The sequence below is a fragment of the Nelumbo nucifera genome, chromosome 4, assembly GCF_055504915.1.
Source record: "Nelumbo nucifera cultivar China Antique chromosome 4, China Antique-T2T, whole genome shotgun sequence".
Classification (NCBI taxonomy): Eukaryota; Viridiplantae; Streptophyta; class Magnoliopsida; order Proteales; family Nelumbonaceae; genus Nelumbo; species Nelumbo nucifera.
The window spans coordinates 67,870,748-67,885,666 of NC_142652.1; the positions used below are offsets into that span (position 1 = coordinate 67,870,748).

The following is a 14,919-nucleotide window of genomic DNA, read 5'->3' on the forward strand; positions in this document are numbered from 1 at the left end:
AAGGTCCTTCTCTTCCACCATCTTTGTTAACTTAGTGATGGCCACAACCATCTCAGCAAGTTGTTCTTCCACTGTAGTAGTTCTCGCCATCATAATGGGTGCTATAGAAGTGTAGGAGTATGTCTGTATATAATCAGACCCTCTAGTCTTAGGGGAATTGGGATGAGAGCCGGACCTTGAGCCGGTACTAGATTCCACGTTTGACATGGGTATTTGTCCACTTGGATGCTCAAGTGGGGTTTTTGAGATCAACTCTTTTCTCAGAGTTACCCCTTCCTTAGTAGCGTCCTTCACCATTGGTAGCCTTAAAGGTTCTGTTTTGGTGTTTCGACTTTTTGAAGGGACCCCTAGAGTTGTATAATGAGCAAGAGATGCAACCAATTGTGAATTCCTAGACCTCGACATGAGACGAGTGGTTGGTTTCTCATACTTAGAAGTTGACAAAACACTTGAACTAGATGAACTTGTACTATAAATTGCTTTTTTCTTGTTGTTGACGACACTTGAAACGGTTTTCTTTGGAGCCATGTGTCCAAACCATTTGCAAAAACAAACTTGATGCGCTAACTTGAGAGACGAAAGGAAAGAGAAGTCCCACTGGGCGTGCCAGAAATTTGTCAACACAAATTTCATGCTAAATTTGGATCACAAAAAAAATGTGGACAAATTCAAAGAAATTTATTTTTTTTCCAGAAATGTAAGTGGGATACAAACTCTTTTTTATTTGGCAAAGGAAACCCTTTGATTCTCTTGTCACGAACACAACCTGAACTTGTACTTGTAGCTTGTTACGGACACGACCCGAAAAGCTTGGCAACTTGTGGTTCTAGAAAGAACTTGCAATGATCAATTGTACGTGTGCAAGATAGGAGAATTTTCTCTTTTTTTTGTTGTAGTAATTTGATGAAGCTTTTGATTATAGAAATTCAAAGGCCGGAATCCTTCAACTGACGTGGCACAGAGCTGTAATGGTTTCAAAACTTTATTGATTGAGCAGCCAAAATTCTAATTCTGCTTCCCTTGATGTTGGTGAAGCTCGTTTCTTCTTCTATTGAAACTTTAGCAGCAACGTTGGAGCTAGACTTTTTTTTCAAATTTTTTGTCTTCTCCTTCCTTTCTCTTATTTCTTCTATCTTCTCTTTTCTGTAAAAGAACCTGCTCTCCTTTTTCCAAGGGGGTCCGTTCCTCTCATCCCCTCTCCCCTTTTATAATGAGTTGGGTTCATTTGAAGAGTCCGCCCAACTCATTCAAATGCATGAAAGGAAAGCCAATCCTTGACAGCGGTGGCTTCCTTTCAAATGCATTTAATTTAGAGGGGGACTCACAAGATTAATTTGAGATGCCCTATCCAATATTATTAACATGATCATCTCCACCAATCATAGTTGCAATTTAATTAATCACCATTTAATGCTGATTGACATGGGGCCCACAAATTGATAATGCGGTGACCATATGGTTGATCTGATTAAGGTAGTTAGGTACTTTAAATTGAAGTTAATTTCAATCCTTTAGTTGTACTTATAACCAAGTCCCACTTCATACATGGTTGGGCTTAGACATAAAAGGAAATCCAATTGACTAGTTGTAACATTCCTTCTTAAATTACATTAATTTGAATGCCATTGAGATCCGAAAATATTTAATTTAAATGCTCTTCTCTAGACTAAAATGGAAAGTGAATCGATCCTCCCTTAATTAAGGGGTCATGTTGAACTGACTGGAAAATCATTTGTGAAAAAGGCCATTTGGCAGCTAGGTGTAATAACACCTCATGAGTAATGTGGTTGATCAAGATCCAACCAGAATTTTTTCTCCCCTCTTTTTATTTATTATTTATTTTCTTCAATTCATATTGGGCTCCAACACCTTGGGCCAATAAGTTAGAGGGCCCATACATTGGGTCCCACTAAAACTCTCCATCCCATTGGGCCAAACATCTTTAGTAAGTTGAAATTTATACACCAACAGTCTCAAGGTTGAGGATGATGAACAAGTCACAGGAAGGGTATTTTAAGAAATAAAAGAAAATTACCAATCACGTGATGTCACATATGACCGGAGTGTGATAAAAAGTTAATGGCAAGGGAGGTTTTAGACAATTGTCAAAAACAATATGGGTAATTTAAGACAATATGTAAACACTAAGGGTGAGTTAGTAAATTATTTAACCATAAGGGTAGTTTAAGAAAATTTCCCATCATTTAATTAGTGAGAGCTTGTTTGCCAATCAAGATCCAACTAGAATTTCTTCCCCCTTCTTTTTATTTATTATTTATTTTCTTCAATTCATATTGGGCTCCAACACCTTGGGCCTATAAGTTAGAGGGCCCATACATTGGGTCCCACTAAAACCCTCCATCCCATTGGGCCCAACATCTTCAGTAAGTTGAAATTTATACACCAACAGTCTCAAGGTTGAGGATGATGAACAAGTCACAGGAAGGGTATTTTAAGAAATTTAAAGAAAATTTCCAATCACGTGATGTCACATGTGACCGGAGTGTGACAGGAAGTTAATGGCAAGGGAGGTTTTAGACAATTGTCAGAAATAGTATAGGTAATTTAAGACAATATGTAAACACTAAGGGTGAGTTAGTAAATTATTTAAACCATAAGGGTAGTTTAAGAAAATTTCCCATTATTTAATTAGTGGGAGCTTATTTGCAAATTTGTAAATTCATTGCATCGATTTTAATTTTGTTATCATGTGCACATTTGATTCGAGTAGCTGATCACTACCAGTTGCCCTTCATCATTTAGATGGTGCATTTAAGCGCACTGGTGTGGCTCATTGTGACACTAGCAAGTGCACTAGCCATTCAAGTAATAAAGTAGTGAATAAAGTATCGTTCCCACGAGGAAACAATTACCAATACTAAATTGAGCACTTCTTATCTGATCAACAATAAATCAAAACTTTATTCAAGAGCTAAAAAAATCATAAACTAAAATCTACCTAAATTATTGGCTCAATTGCCTTCAATTCAAGTTAGAAGAGTAAACTGTTAATGTCAATCTTAGAATTTAGAAATCAATCAAATTAAACCATTCGAATAGATCATGATTGAGCCTTGGTTTGGTGAAACCCCAAGGTCATGAGCAGCCTCTCTCAAGCGCATGTTCATCCTATGCATGAGTGACGGTTCTTCTATTTCTAGTAAGAATCTAATCCCCATGCATGCATTTCTTCACACTTCTAAGGCATCAATTCAAATCTGAATTGATCACCAACTGAATTGTGCAAGTTATCTCTAACCTTGCATCCAATTCAGTTCTTGAATAGTAGATCTGAATTCCTAAAGTCTTTCTCAAGCTCTCTAAGAATTCCAAGCTTAGATCTATTCGGCCAATCTAAAAAATTGCAGATCTGAATTCTCTTTCAAGCAATTCAGATCTTGCAATCTCAGATATGAGAATTCAGATCTGAGTTTTGAAAGTTTAATTGGCTGAATTGATCTACAATTAACCCTTATTCAAGAAACTTCAAGAACAATTCACACCCATTCGAATGAATCAAAAAGAAATTGATTGCTAATTTGAAATTTTACAAACATAATTGCATCAAGAAAGAATGGAAGAGGGAGAAAGAAAAACAAAATTACAACAAGGAAGCTGAATTCGAATCAAATGAACATGAAACTAGAATGGAATTGTTATAATAGATCTCTGAATCAAAAACCTCCAATTTCGAACTCACCTTCTCTTCTTGCTAGTTTGACTTGAACTCCTCCAGCCCTTCTTCTTCTCCTCCTTGCGCCTAGCCCTTCTTCTCTTCTCTTTTCTTCACGGTGTTCCAACCTCTAAGAGTGGGAGAGCCTTTCTCTTAAGTAATTGAACACCTTTCCCCCTTATAGAGGCCTCCTTATATAGATTTTCAAGGGGGCTCTTGCCCCTTCTTGAAGCCTCTAGAATGGGGTGTATTACACCTCCTTCTTGAACTTTCTAGAGTTCTCTTAAAGCCTTTTAAGAGTTGCCGCCCCTAGCTCTTTGGGCTGCACTTAGGCTCCCACTTAGCACATGATAGCTACACTCTAGGCTGCTCTTTTGGGCTGAGAATGGGCTTTCTCTACTAGGCCGAATTTTACTCTTTGCTTGGCTTTCTTTTCTTGGGTTTTTTCATGGAATCAATTTGTTCTTCTTGGGCCGAAGTGCTCTCTCTTGCTTCCACAACCGGGCTGGGCTGAAATTGGTCTTGTTGAACTTTCTTTTCTTTCCTTTTTTCTTTTTCTTTCTTGGATTAATTACCCCTGAAATATTTTCTTATCATTAAAAACTAAACTAGAGCAAAATTAAATAAAAACGACATAAAAATCCATGCAAAGACCTCATAATCTATAGATAAATTGTATGTTCATCATGCACAAAATTGATTGTCTTTATTTTGACATCTATATGACATATACCATTATGGTCTATTGATCGTGCTAGGAGGTTTTTTAGCTTATTCTATTATGCCCAGTTTGTACTTTATGACTTGGGGATAGGGATTTTGTAAATACTTTGATATGAAAATGGGTTTGCTTGCATTAAACTAGCAGGGATCTCTTCATGCTTAAGTATTTATTAAAGTCACTAGAACCAAGAATGTTGACATCCTTGCTTTGGTTCTATGAAAATTTTGAAATTCTTGCTAAAAAAATAACAACAGACCAAGTGAGAGATTTTTAGAATAATCAAGTTCATGGTCACATTGTTGGAATTATGATAATGTTCTTAATATTTATTGAACTGCTAAGGGAACCGAAGCAAGTTGAAGCCTTTTGAGGCATCAAAGTCTTTAACAGATGGACCTTCTAATTATTGCCTCAAGAACACCTATAAATAGAGACAATCACCACTTGGCAAAGCTGTCATTTCAATAATCTTTTTCCCATCTTCTAGGCTTGGAGTCGAATGGAGAGACGTTTGAGACTAAGGGCCTGCCTGTTTCCTCTTAACTCTTACCTCTTAAGAGGAACCTTGCAGATTTAAGAGGAAAGTGGATGTTCGTTTCCTCTTGTCTCTTATCTCTTAAAGTGGAATCTTATATTTCTTTGTTTTCCAATCATACCTCCAAAACACAAAAAACTTTTATTATTATTATTATTACTATTATTATTATTATTATTGTTGTTGTTGTTGTTGTTAATTATTATTAATTAATAATAATTATTACTATTAATTATTAACAATTGTTAATTATTAATGATTAATTCATAATTATCAATTATAAAAATTCGTATTAATAGTAAATGAATTATTAATTAAATATTTATTATTATTATTAATTATAGATTAATGAGAATTAATATAATTAATTATTATTAATATTTGATCATTATCAATTATTAATTATTATTTAACTATTATAATAATAATGATTTTTTATAAATTAAATATTAACTATTAATTAATTATTAACTATTAATCAATTATTAACTATTATATTAATTAATAATTATTATTATAATTAATTATAAATTAACACAAATTATTTATTAATAATTTTTAATGAATTACATATACAAACAAAAAATCTCATATATGAGATTAAAATGGACATTTGACAATTTTCAGAATTCGAAACAAATTTCTTTGCATTTAGAGTTCAGAGGAAAGAAAAGTTCACTAATACCAATATACCTCTTAATGTAATTATTGCACTTTCAAATATTAGACATCAAAGCAAATGAACAGGCCCTAAGAAGGGATGAGGTAGAGTTTGCAAGGTCGGATCAACTAAATAAAATGTACGGCTCTATTTTAAATACATATTTGCATTTTTATTATTTCACAATATTTTTAAGCCAATTTCCAATAAAAATACTTCATAAAAGGCCAGCCCAAAGAAAAAGGAGTAATCATCTAATGCAATCTAATTTGTAATCAAAGATAGACTAAAAGTGCAATAACACCCCAACTTACACCATATATGAACATCACATATGCTCCTTTCTATGTTTAAAATAATTACACTATAATATTAAGGGCTCCCATTCCATGTTTGAGTCATCAGAAAAAAAGCATCAATATTGCTCTACCATTCCCACATCATCCAATTCAAAACACACAGAGTCCAGCCTGCTTTTATTAACTCGCTCGACACTGACTGGAGCAAAAAAAGATCAGCTATACATTAAGCCTTGTCTACGTAGCTTCTGCAAATCCCACTTGGAGGTTACTGAAGTCAAACACCGTGTGATAAACTCCCATGAAGACATCTCCAAGAATCCTGCACACACATTGTCTCCATAAATATACAGACATAAATAAATCAAGAAATGCATTCAAACAGGCTTTACAAGGATATGCAATTAAAAAACGCCATTATGATGTCTCTCCTGGCTATTGGGGGCCTTGCTCTTGGGAAGGGTGGATTAGACATGGACCAGAAAAACCTCAGAGCACTTTAGCAAGAAGTAGTCACCCTCAGACTTAAAGGGCAGCCCTGTTCACGAGGCTCTTGCCAAGGCGGGGTCTGGGGAGAAATGCATGTATGCAGCCTTACCACTGCAGATACTTGTTTGGCTTCGGTCAGGTCAACGCCTGTTCCAACAGCCTTTAAGCCTTGCATTGGGAATATCTCCATACTTATGTACTTCTGTGCTTTATTTCATAGGGAGGTATTCCCGATGCAAGGTTGCAAGAGGCTGTTCACAGGGTGTGAACCACGGGCTTGTCCTAACCAAAGCCGATCTGGAGGCTGTTTCCAAGATTTGAGCCCTGGTCACTGAGGTCGCAATGGAGCAACCAACCATTGTGCCAAGGCCCACCCTCGTCATAAATAAATAAGAAAAGGTAAAATTAAACCCGTATTTCGATGATTGTCAGCCCAAGATTTTACCATTGCCCCAAGCAACATTACACCGTAAAATTGGTGGATAATGTTGTTGGACGTTTGGACCCATAAGATCCCAAGCAAACTACCTCATGGCTGTGACACAAAATTAAGAATGAAATGCAAGGTGCGATAAATCAAATTCTGCATACCACTTTATAAGCATAAACACCCACAGAGATAATAACATACCAGAGTGGACCTTGAGCAGATTGAAAATCCAATGTTATAAATCCGCTGATGCAGACAGTGATGTCCCCCTTTACAGTTTTAAGAATGTACTGAAAAAGTAAAGACAAATTAGTAAACATAGGTATGAAGAATTAGCCTAACCATAAAAATGGATCATAAAATACAGAACTCTGGATCATTTTTTCCAAGTTTGAATATCTAAAGAAAATTTATTAACAGCTGCACAAATCTAATATCTATCAGAAACACGCAATGTTAGCAAGGCAGGTTTCATCATAAACCTCAAGAAACTCAAAACAAGAGTCATAAAAAACTATACCTGTTCCGGAGTGAGGGTGAAAAGCTTATCCCCTATGAAAAATGAAACATCTGGCAAGCCTACAAGACTATCACAATCAATAATCGACTCTCCTGCAGGACTTGGCATCTTCTCACACAACTGAAATATAATTGAAATTGACTCAGGATTTTATCATCCGGGCAAAGCTCAGCATGAAAAAAAGTCATAGTTTCAGAAATAAACGACCTCATTGGCATAGCGGAAAACTACTTCCTTGGTTTGTTTTAGCCTAAGCTGGTTGCGGATCCAAACAACGGCCATCTCACAGGTAGTACATAGTACACTGTCACCAGATGATGACCCCTCGTTTTGTTTTTCAACGACTATTTTGATGTCAGAACTGCATGAAATCAAATTTGGTCTCAGTAAGGTGTGAATAGAAAATGAAAGGGTAAACCATGAAAACAAAAACACTTCCAGACCTCACGTGCTGAGTCCCGTTGAAAAAGCAAAGACCAATTTGTGTACATACTTTGTCAGGTTGTATCTATAAAGTATAGAAGTGAAATATTTATACAACATCCTTCATCCACAAAACTTTGTAAAAGTATAAAAGGATTATTTGATTAATGAGAAAAATAAGAAATGTTCAAGAATAAAAATACCCCTGCTGTTAGGAGTTCCCATATCAAATCTCCATATTCAGAGACAACTGCTTTACATTCCATGCTCATTACTCCCTCTGCTCCAATGGCATGATTGATTTCAGTCACAACAGTCTGGATTTGAAGATGAATTAGAATATAGTAGAAAAGGGGATGGACACAAGAAATGAAAGGAGCTGAAAAAATGAATAAAAACAAATAAATCAATCTTGAAGATCTGTGTGGCAATAAAGCACATACAGGTGGACCAGCAAGCAATGAAGTTCCTGAATCCACTATAGCAGCACAACCAGCTTCACAGAATCCTGAAAAATATGAATCCAAACTTGAGAAATGCTTGTTACTTCTCAAAGAAAAGATAATTACCAATGTTGCTCCCAATTATCAGAATTTTATGGTTGTTGATGGCTGTAATGGCTTTTTGAAGGAATAAGAGAGAAAATAGGAAGAGAGAAAAGAGAAAAAAATTCCTTGAATCACTCATAGGGTGCCTAGAATCACTTTAGGGCATGGGAATCACTCACCATAGTAAGCATAAGCTGAAGAAAACTCAATATATTTCATTGCCTTTAGTGTAAAACACCCATACATATTTAGAGACTCTAAACTCATAATAATCCTACGAGCCAAACTGTTAGACTCATAATAATCTTAGGAGTCAAACTGTTAGACTCAATAATCCTAGTAGGACTCAAACTAAGCTGTCATATCCAATTTCGATTCAAAGAAGACTCAATAACTCTAATCTTACTAATGCAATGACTCTGAAATTTTAAACATAAACAAACTATAACTAGACAAATTAAACCCTATCAATGGACCCCACAGAAAATTGCAAAATGGAAAAAATACCCCTACTGTCCAAAAATACAAAATACAAAATTTCATAAAATTCCAATTTTGACTCTTGAGCTCCTACATCATTCTCCCCCAATTCAAAAAAAAAAAAAAAAAAAAAAAAAAAAAAACTCATCCTCAAGTTTTGCAGAACTTGAGGATGAAAAGTTGATATGCCCCAATTACAAAAGTAGGACTTCCTACAACTACATGCTTGGACTGTAGAGTAGAGGGCACACATAGAACTAGAAAAGGATCTTGAAAAAACGTATTTCCAAAACACTACCTTCCATAGCCATCTTTGTTCTACTATCCTTGGTTCTTCAACAAACTCCAAGTCTCCTTCCATTGTTGATATTGGGGGAACTCGTGCTATGTCAGGTTGTAATTCTTGAATTAGTTCTACTTGAACTTGAAGGGTAAAGTCACTTACTTCCTTACTAGGATCTACTACAATCAGCACATTTGTATCTTGCACCTGAATTTCTTTAACTTGCTCCACTTCTATTTCTTCTTAGTCATTAACCTCAAGTTGATCATGGGTGTTGGAAACTCCAGCAATTTCTATTTTTTCTTGGCCTGGACCCTCTTGATTTTTAATGTCTAGAACTTCTATAGCTTGAAATTCTTCTTTTTTAGCTTCATCCTCAACTTCAACTCTAGGATAGGCATCAACATGCAAGGAATCATCTACTTTCTTTTCAACTCTGTACCTTCTTCCAATTGACTTCAAGTTACTTGTTGTAACCTATTGGTTCTTCTTTTGCTCGAAATTAGTCAACTCCATATGTAGATCACCATGAAAGTCTAGTGGGATGTACTTTTCTTGTAAACACCTCTTCATCTCTGCCCATGTACTAATTGGATCATCACCTCTATTTTTAGTCGTCGCTCAAGAGTTCTCCCCCATACTTTAGCATGACACATCAGCTTCATGCGCGCAAATCTAATCCTTTGATTGCCAAACATATCATGCTAATCAAAATATTCTTCTAGTTCAGAAACCCAATCAAAGAATGCTTACAGATCATCATCTCCTTTGAAATTCGGTATTTCCCTTTCTCTTCTAACATGTTTGAAGACCTTACTCCTGTAACCAACATTATTTAGATATGTTTTCTTCCACCATCTTCTCAAATAAGTCAACCAAAGACCCTTCATATGGTTCAAAAACCCAATCATCATTGGTTGTAGACCTGTAAGATTGTTTAGAAGATACCCTAGGCCTATAGAATCGATCACTTTGTGAGAACGTAGTGAATAAACCATTAGCTCTGATACCAGCTGATGTAGGACCAGCTCAATTCTAGTCCTTAGAGAATGTTGAATGGTCTTCTTGATCAGAATTTTATGGCTGATGATGGCTGCAATAGCTTCTTGAAGGAATAAGAGAGAAAATAGGGAGAGAAAGAAGAGAGAAAATACCTGGAATCACTCACAAGGTGCCTAGAATCACTCTAGGGCATGGGAATCATTCACCATAGTTAGCATATGCTGAAGAAAACACAATATATACACACATATATAGACTTTAAACTCATAATAATCCTAGGAGTCAAACTGTTAGACTCATAATAGTCTTAGCAGTCAAACTATTAGACTCAATAATCCTAGTAGGACTCAAACTAAGTTGTCATATCCAAGTTCAATTCAAAGAAGACTTAATAACTCTAATCCTACTTAGACAAATTAAACCCTATCAATGGACCCCATAGAAAAGTGAAAAATGGCAAAAATACCCCTACTATCCGAATGAGAATGTTATTGTAATATCAGGCCCATGATTCATCCTCAATGAGAATGTTATTGTAATAAATGTCAGACCCATCAAGAGTAAAGTTTAATTTTGATTAATGCTCTATTGGAAGAATGATTTATCCTATATAAGATTTTGGACTTTATTGTTCAACAGTAGTTTCAAGTTTATTTTGATTCATTAGCCAGAGAGGTAATCTTCAACTAACTTATAAAATATAGTAGGATGGGTTCATGATAACAATGCATTACCCGTTGAATAGCTCCCAATGAAAATGTCTCCCATCTCAAACTGGAGAAAGAAGACAAATGCAAAAAATATAAGTTCTTTAATAACAAACAAAAATGGCGGAGTATTTATCCAAAAAAAATAAGAAATGACAGTTTTGATGAAAGGAAATTCACCTGCCAGTATCCCTTTTTGGTAATAGGAATATAAGTATGTTTTCCCTTAAAGTGATTTGGATCAACACCACCAAAGACTATCTCACCTCCTTCCACTGCCTGTGGATCTCGGTTTAGCCAGAAAGAGAAGACAGCATCATTTACCAAACCTTGCTCAACCATGTTGTACCTGCATAATGAGCATAGATCAGTATATCTGAGGCATTGAAGGTTTAGAACAAGAGTAGGAGAAAGTATTTCCCTTTCTTTTCTCCAACAAAAAAGGAATATTAAGAACAGTTAACTGTTGGACTGTGTAAAACCATACCAGACAGGCACAACATTCCCAACAGAAATTTCCTGAAATCCAAGTCCAAGTATTCCATCAAACTTTGCCAATAAGAAAGGAAGCATTTGTTCACGTGTAGCTTCGATGAAAACCTAAAATTTAATACATGCATAACCATTAGTGCATCCAAATTATGGATAATGTATTTGATATAAAATCAGACAAAAAATGAACCCACTTGATCTTTAACAATGAGATCCCCAATTTGCACGTTGTCTTGACTGAAGAAGCCAGAAATTGATCCAGATCCATAATGAATGCTGCAAGAATTTCCTGATTTGGATTTCCACAATAATTTGAGCACAGATCCTCTCAATAACGAAATAATCAAAATCTTTATTTATTAGACCATGAACTTGTAATTCTTGACCAAGTCTTTTGGAGATCAAGAAAGTCTAAAAGACATTTGGGTATTACCAATTTTGGTGTATGTACTTGAATGAGTTGACTTGTACTTGGAGTGAAAATAGCAAGCAATCTGCAAAGAAGAGTAGTAATTGTAGACAAATCACTGACAGTAACTACTGAAGACCAAGATATCATAAAGAACTCACAGAAAAATAGCACTTCGATGACGGGACCCAGAGGTTCGAACTTCCAGTATCAAATATGACAGTGAAGTTCTGTGGTGGAGAACCAATGCCAATCTCTCCATAGTATTGAGCATTCAAATAATTCTTTAGAGATACAATATCTTCATTGAAATCATGCAGGTTATGATGGATGTCCCAAAGACCACCTGCATATTTGCTCACTTTGTTCACTAGTTTCATAGCATTTAGACTAGTAGGATCCAATGGTCTCTTCTTTAAACCAATCCTCACTAACCCATTAGAGAAAGCATGGAGTGCTAAGGCACTTGTCAGAGCTGATAAACAGAAAAACAGCAGCAGTAACTTCCACCTCATGTTTTATCTGGTTAAGAAAGAAAGAGCAACAGTGGGAAAAAAAGAAATAAAATGATGTTATACGGTGGTTAAAATGAGGTAAAAAATCTGATAAGTTTGTATCGGTTATTAGCTACCTATGGAAATGTAATAAAAAGAGGGGAAATAAATAATAGAAATCTCAAAACTATAAGTATTCAACCAAACTAACAAAGAGAAACAAAGGAATAGATAACCTGAAATTAGTAAATAAAGAATATGTTAGGTTTGAAATATGGCTCAACAAAAATGCCTGAAAAGTTTAACAAATATATTAGAGGGGTAGCAGTAAGGTGCATATCTTGAATCTTGGTATCAGTTATGCTATATCAAAATAGGGTTTTCATCACAAGAATGATACTTGAAAAGTAACTCTCCCCCTGTTTCTCGTTCATTAACTTTTTTAACCCCACATTCCATATAATACATTTAGAGCAATTCTATAGTGCAGAAACATTCTTTTCAGTACCAATACCAAAAAACCGCCAATAGACTGAAATAGTGAAATCCCAAAATCATTGTACAGTTAGGCTGCAAGTCTTGCCTACATAGGATACAACAGTTACAGTCTCAGTCTGCAGCATCTAAGCTTTCATGATGCCGGTACTGCAAAACATATTTTTGTACCATAAAATTTGCAATAAAAGTTAACATTCTAAGGGTTCTTATTACCCTTTTTGATTTTCTATTTCACATTAAAAGTTCATGTCAAACAGCATTTGCAATTATTTGCCCGCTTAATATACTGAGTAGTTAAAATCCCTATGAAGATGGGAAGTGACTCTATCAATGTTGTCATACCCGTACCAGATACAAAATTGTCTTGCTCACTGGGTTACAGGTTGGACGGTCCAACTGTCCAGTTCAACTGTTCAACCCGCTCAAATAAAAATTGAATAAAAACAAAAAATTTAAAAAGTATCAAACCTCCCCCAGACTTGAGCAATTTTAGCCACTTCTCTCCAGGAATCAATAACACAAAAAGAGCTAGAGGATACTTCTAAGCACTCTATTATTATAGTTAAAATCCATCACCAGTGGCATATAGAAATTGTAACACTCAGTTCTAGAATTCACAGTTCATCCATTGTTACTCCTTGTGTTGCCTTCAAGGTATATGGAGGAAGGATTATGATGACAGAATCTTTTGGGACTTTTCTCATTGGAGTAAAAATGCTAGGTAAAAAGTAGAAAATGAGGTTAAATAGTTGACGGTAAGATAAGGTTGGAGAACATTGGAACTATTCAATCAACAGTTTTAGTCAGTCCAATTTGATGACCTTGAATAATAAGAAATGGGTTCGACTATGACACCGGAAAGGCATGATACTGGAAAAATTTATGACCAATCAACCGGTATCATAAAAGGGGTGACCAATCCGGTGGTATTCATCATAATTCAGAGGGTGCTTTGAATACACTTCTTCCATATAATTCAGACATTGAACTCATACAAAAACCTTAAAAGGTTAGATTCATAGAAACATCGATAGAAGTTAAAAGAATAAGCTAAAACTCCATGGATTACAGAAATGAAAGAAACTAAAAAGAAACCATACCATAGCAAGCAACTAAGAAACTAAAAAGGAAGAAGAGTCGTAGTTTCATAAGATAAGACTATTGTTGTGTTATAGTGGCATTAACAACTACTAGCTCATGAACCTCCTAAAACCCATCAAGATATCAAGAAGCGAAAGACGAGCAAAAACACTGAAACAAGTTCAGATTCAGAAATTTAAAAAAAAAAAAAAAGGAAAACGATGATAAGTCCGATAAACCAAGCAAAGAAATCGAAAAAGTGAAAATAAAATCAGAAAAAAGCTAGAAGAAGAATTATGCTGAGAGAAGACAAAAGCAAGCAAGATCACACACCACTAGCTCTACACACGCATCCCTACAGAAAGTCATATTCCATACAAGCAAATGCTAAAAGAAAGGAAAAAGAATGGAATAAACAGAGCATGACAAGACAACAATTGCTATAAACACATGCACGGAAAACATATTTGCAGCTAGAAATCCATCAAAACAAGTCATCAACGAAGGGAACAACCATTGTTGCCACTCTAGCTTGATTATGCATAGTAAAGTAATAAGGAAGAGTATAGGATATAGCCATCGAAGAAAAAAGAGTACAGAAGAAGAATATAACGATGAAGAAAACATGGGCATACCTGACTGAAATTAAGCAATTATCGCCGCTCTACTGGAGGAGAGACTCAGGGCAAGTATCCATAAATACAGAGAGGAAGGTACTTATTACTGGAGCACAGTGGAGCTGCTCTGATACTAACAACTGCAACGACCTGCCTCCATGATATATGACCAATATACCCCTCTTTTGTTCATGAAATAATGTGAAAACACCGAGAAGTTTCCTTCTAGTATAACGAACGGGGAATGTACAATATGAGCCATTGATCGGGACGGGAAGGGGGTAAAGGACAAAAGTTGAGCAACTTTTTCTTATTTTTTTAATGAGCGAACGAAGCAAGAGACTGAATCTGCTCCTCACACCTGACGCTCACAGGCGCCTCACACGCACATTCTATCATGCATTAACAACATCTCCCGTACTTATTATCTATTGATGTTTTCAATGCACGATGGATCTATCTGTGAGGCGGCCACTTGTGAGGAGCAGATCCCGTCACACGAAGCAACTGACTTTTTTATACAAGTACACCAACAAACGAAAAACTTGATCACGG

The 14,919-nt window shown here is 35.6% G+C and overlaps 1 protein-coding gene across 2 annotated transcripts; it reads right to left on the reverse strand.

Annotated features, from left to right (window-relative positions):
* Positions 1 to 5,830: 5,830 nt before the first annotated feature.
* LOC104586039 (aspartic proteinase A1-like) lies at positions 5,831 to 14,599 on the reverse strand. 2 transcript variants are annotated; one of them, XM_088902896.1, is made up of 15 exons: positions 14,383 to 14,397; positions 12,111 to 12,197; positions 11,837 to 12,021; positions 11,700 to 11,760; positions 11,461 to 11,555; positions 11,262 to 11,374; positions 10,955 to 11,123; positions 10,802 to 10,841; positions 8,198 to 8,262; positions 7,958 to 8,071; positions 7,775 to 7,839; positions 7,539 to 7,692; positions 7,332 to 7,451; positions 7,013 to 7,101; positions 5,831 to 6,214 (listed from the first exon to the last, which is right to left on the reverse strand). In XM_088902896.1, the coding sequence occupies exons 2-15, from the start codon at positions 12,124 to 12,126 to the stop codon at positions 6,130 to 6,132; spliced, it is 1,371 nt and encodes a 456-aa protein (XP_088759022.1). In that variant the 5' UTR covers positions 12,127 to 12,197; positions 14,383 to 14,397; the 3' UTR covers positions 5,831 to 6,129. The 2 variants fall into 2 exon arrangements, with proteins under 2 accessions (XP_088759022.1, XP_010241437.1); XM_010243135.3 differs by having other exon boundaries at positions 11,837 to 12,197; positions 14,383 to 14,599.
* Between the last annotated feature and the right edge of the window lie 320 nt (positions 14,600 to 14,919).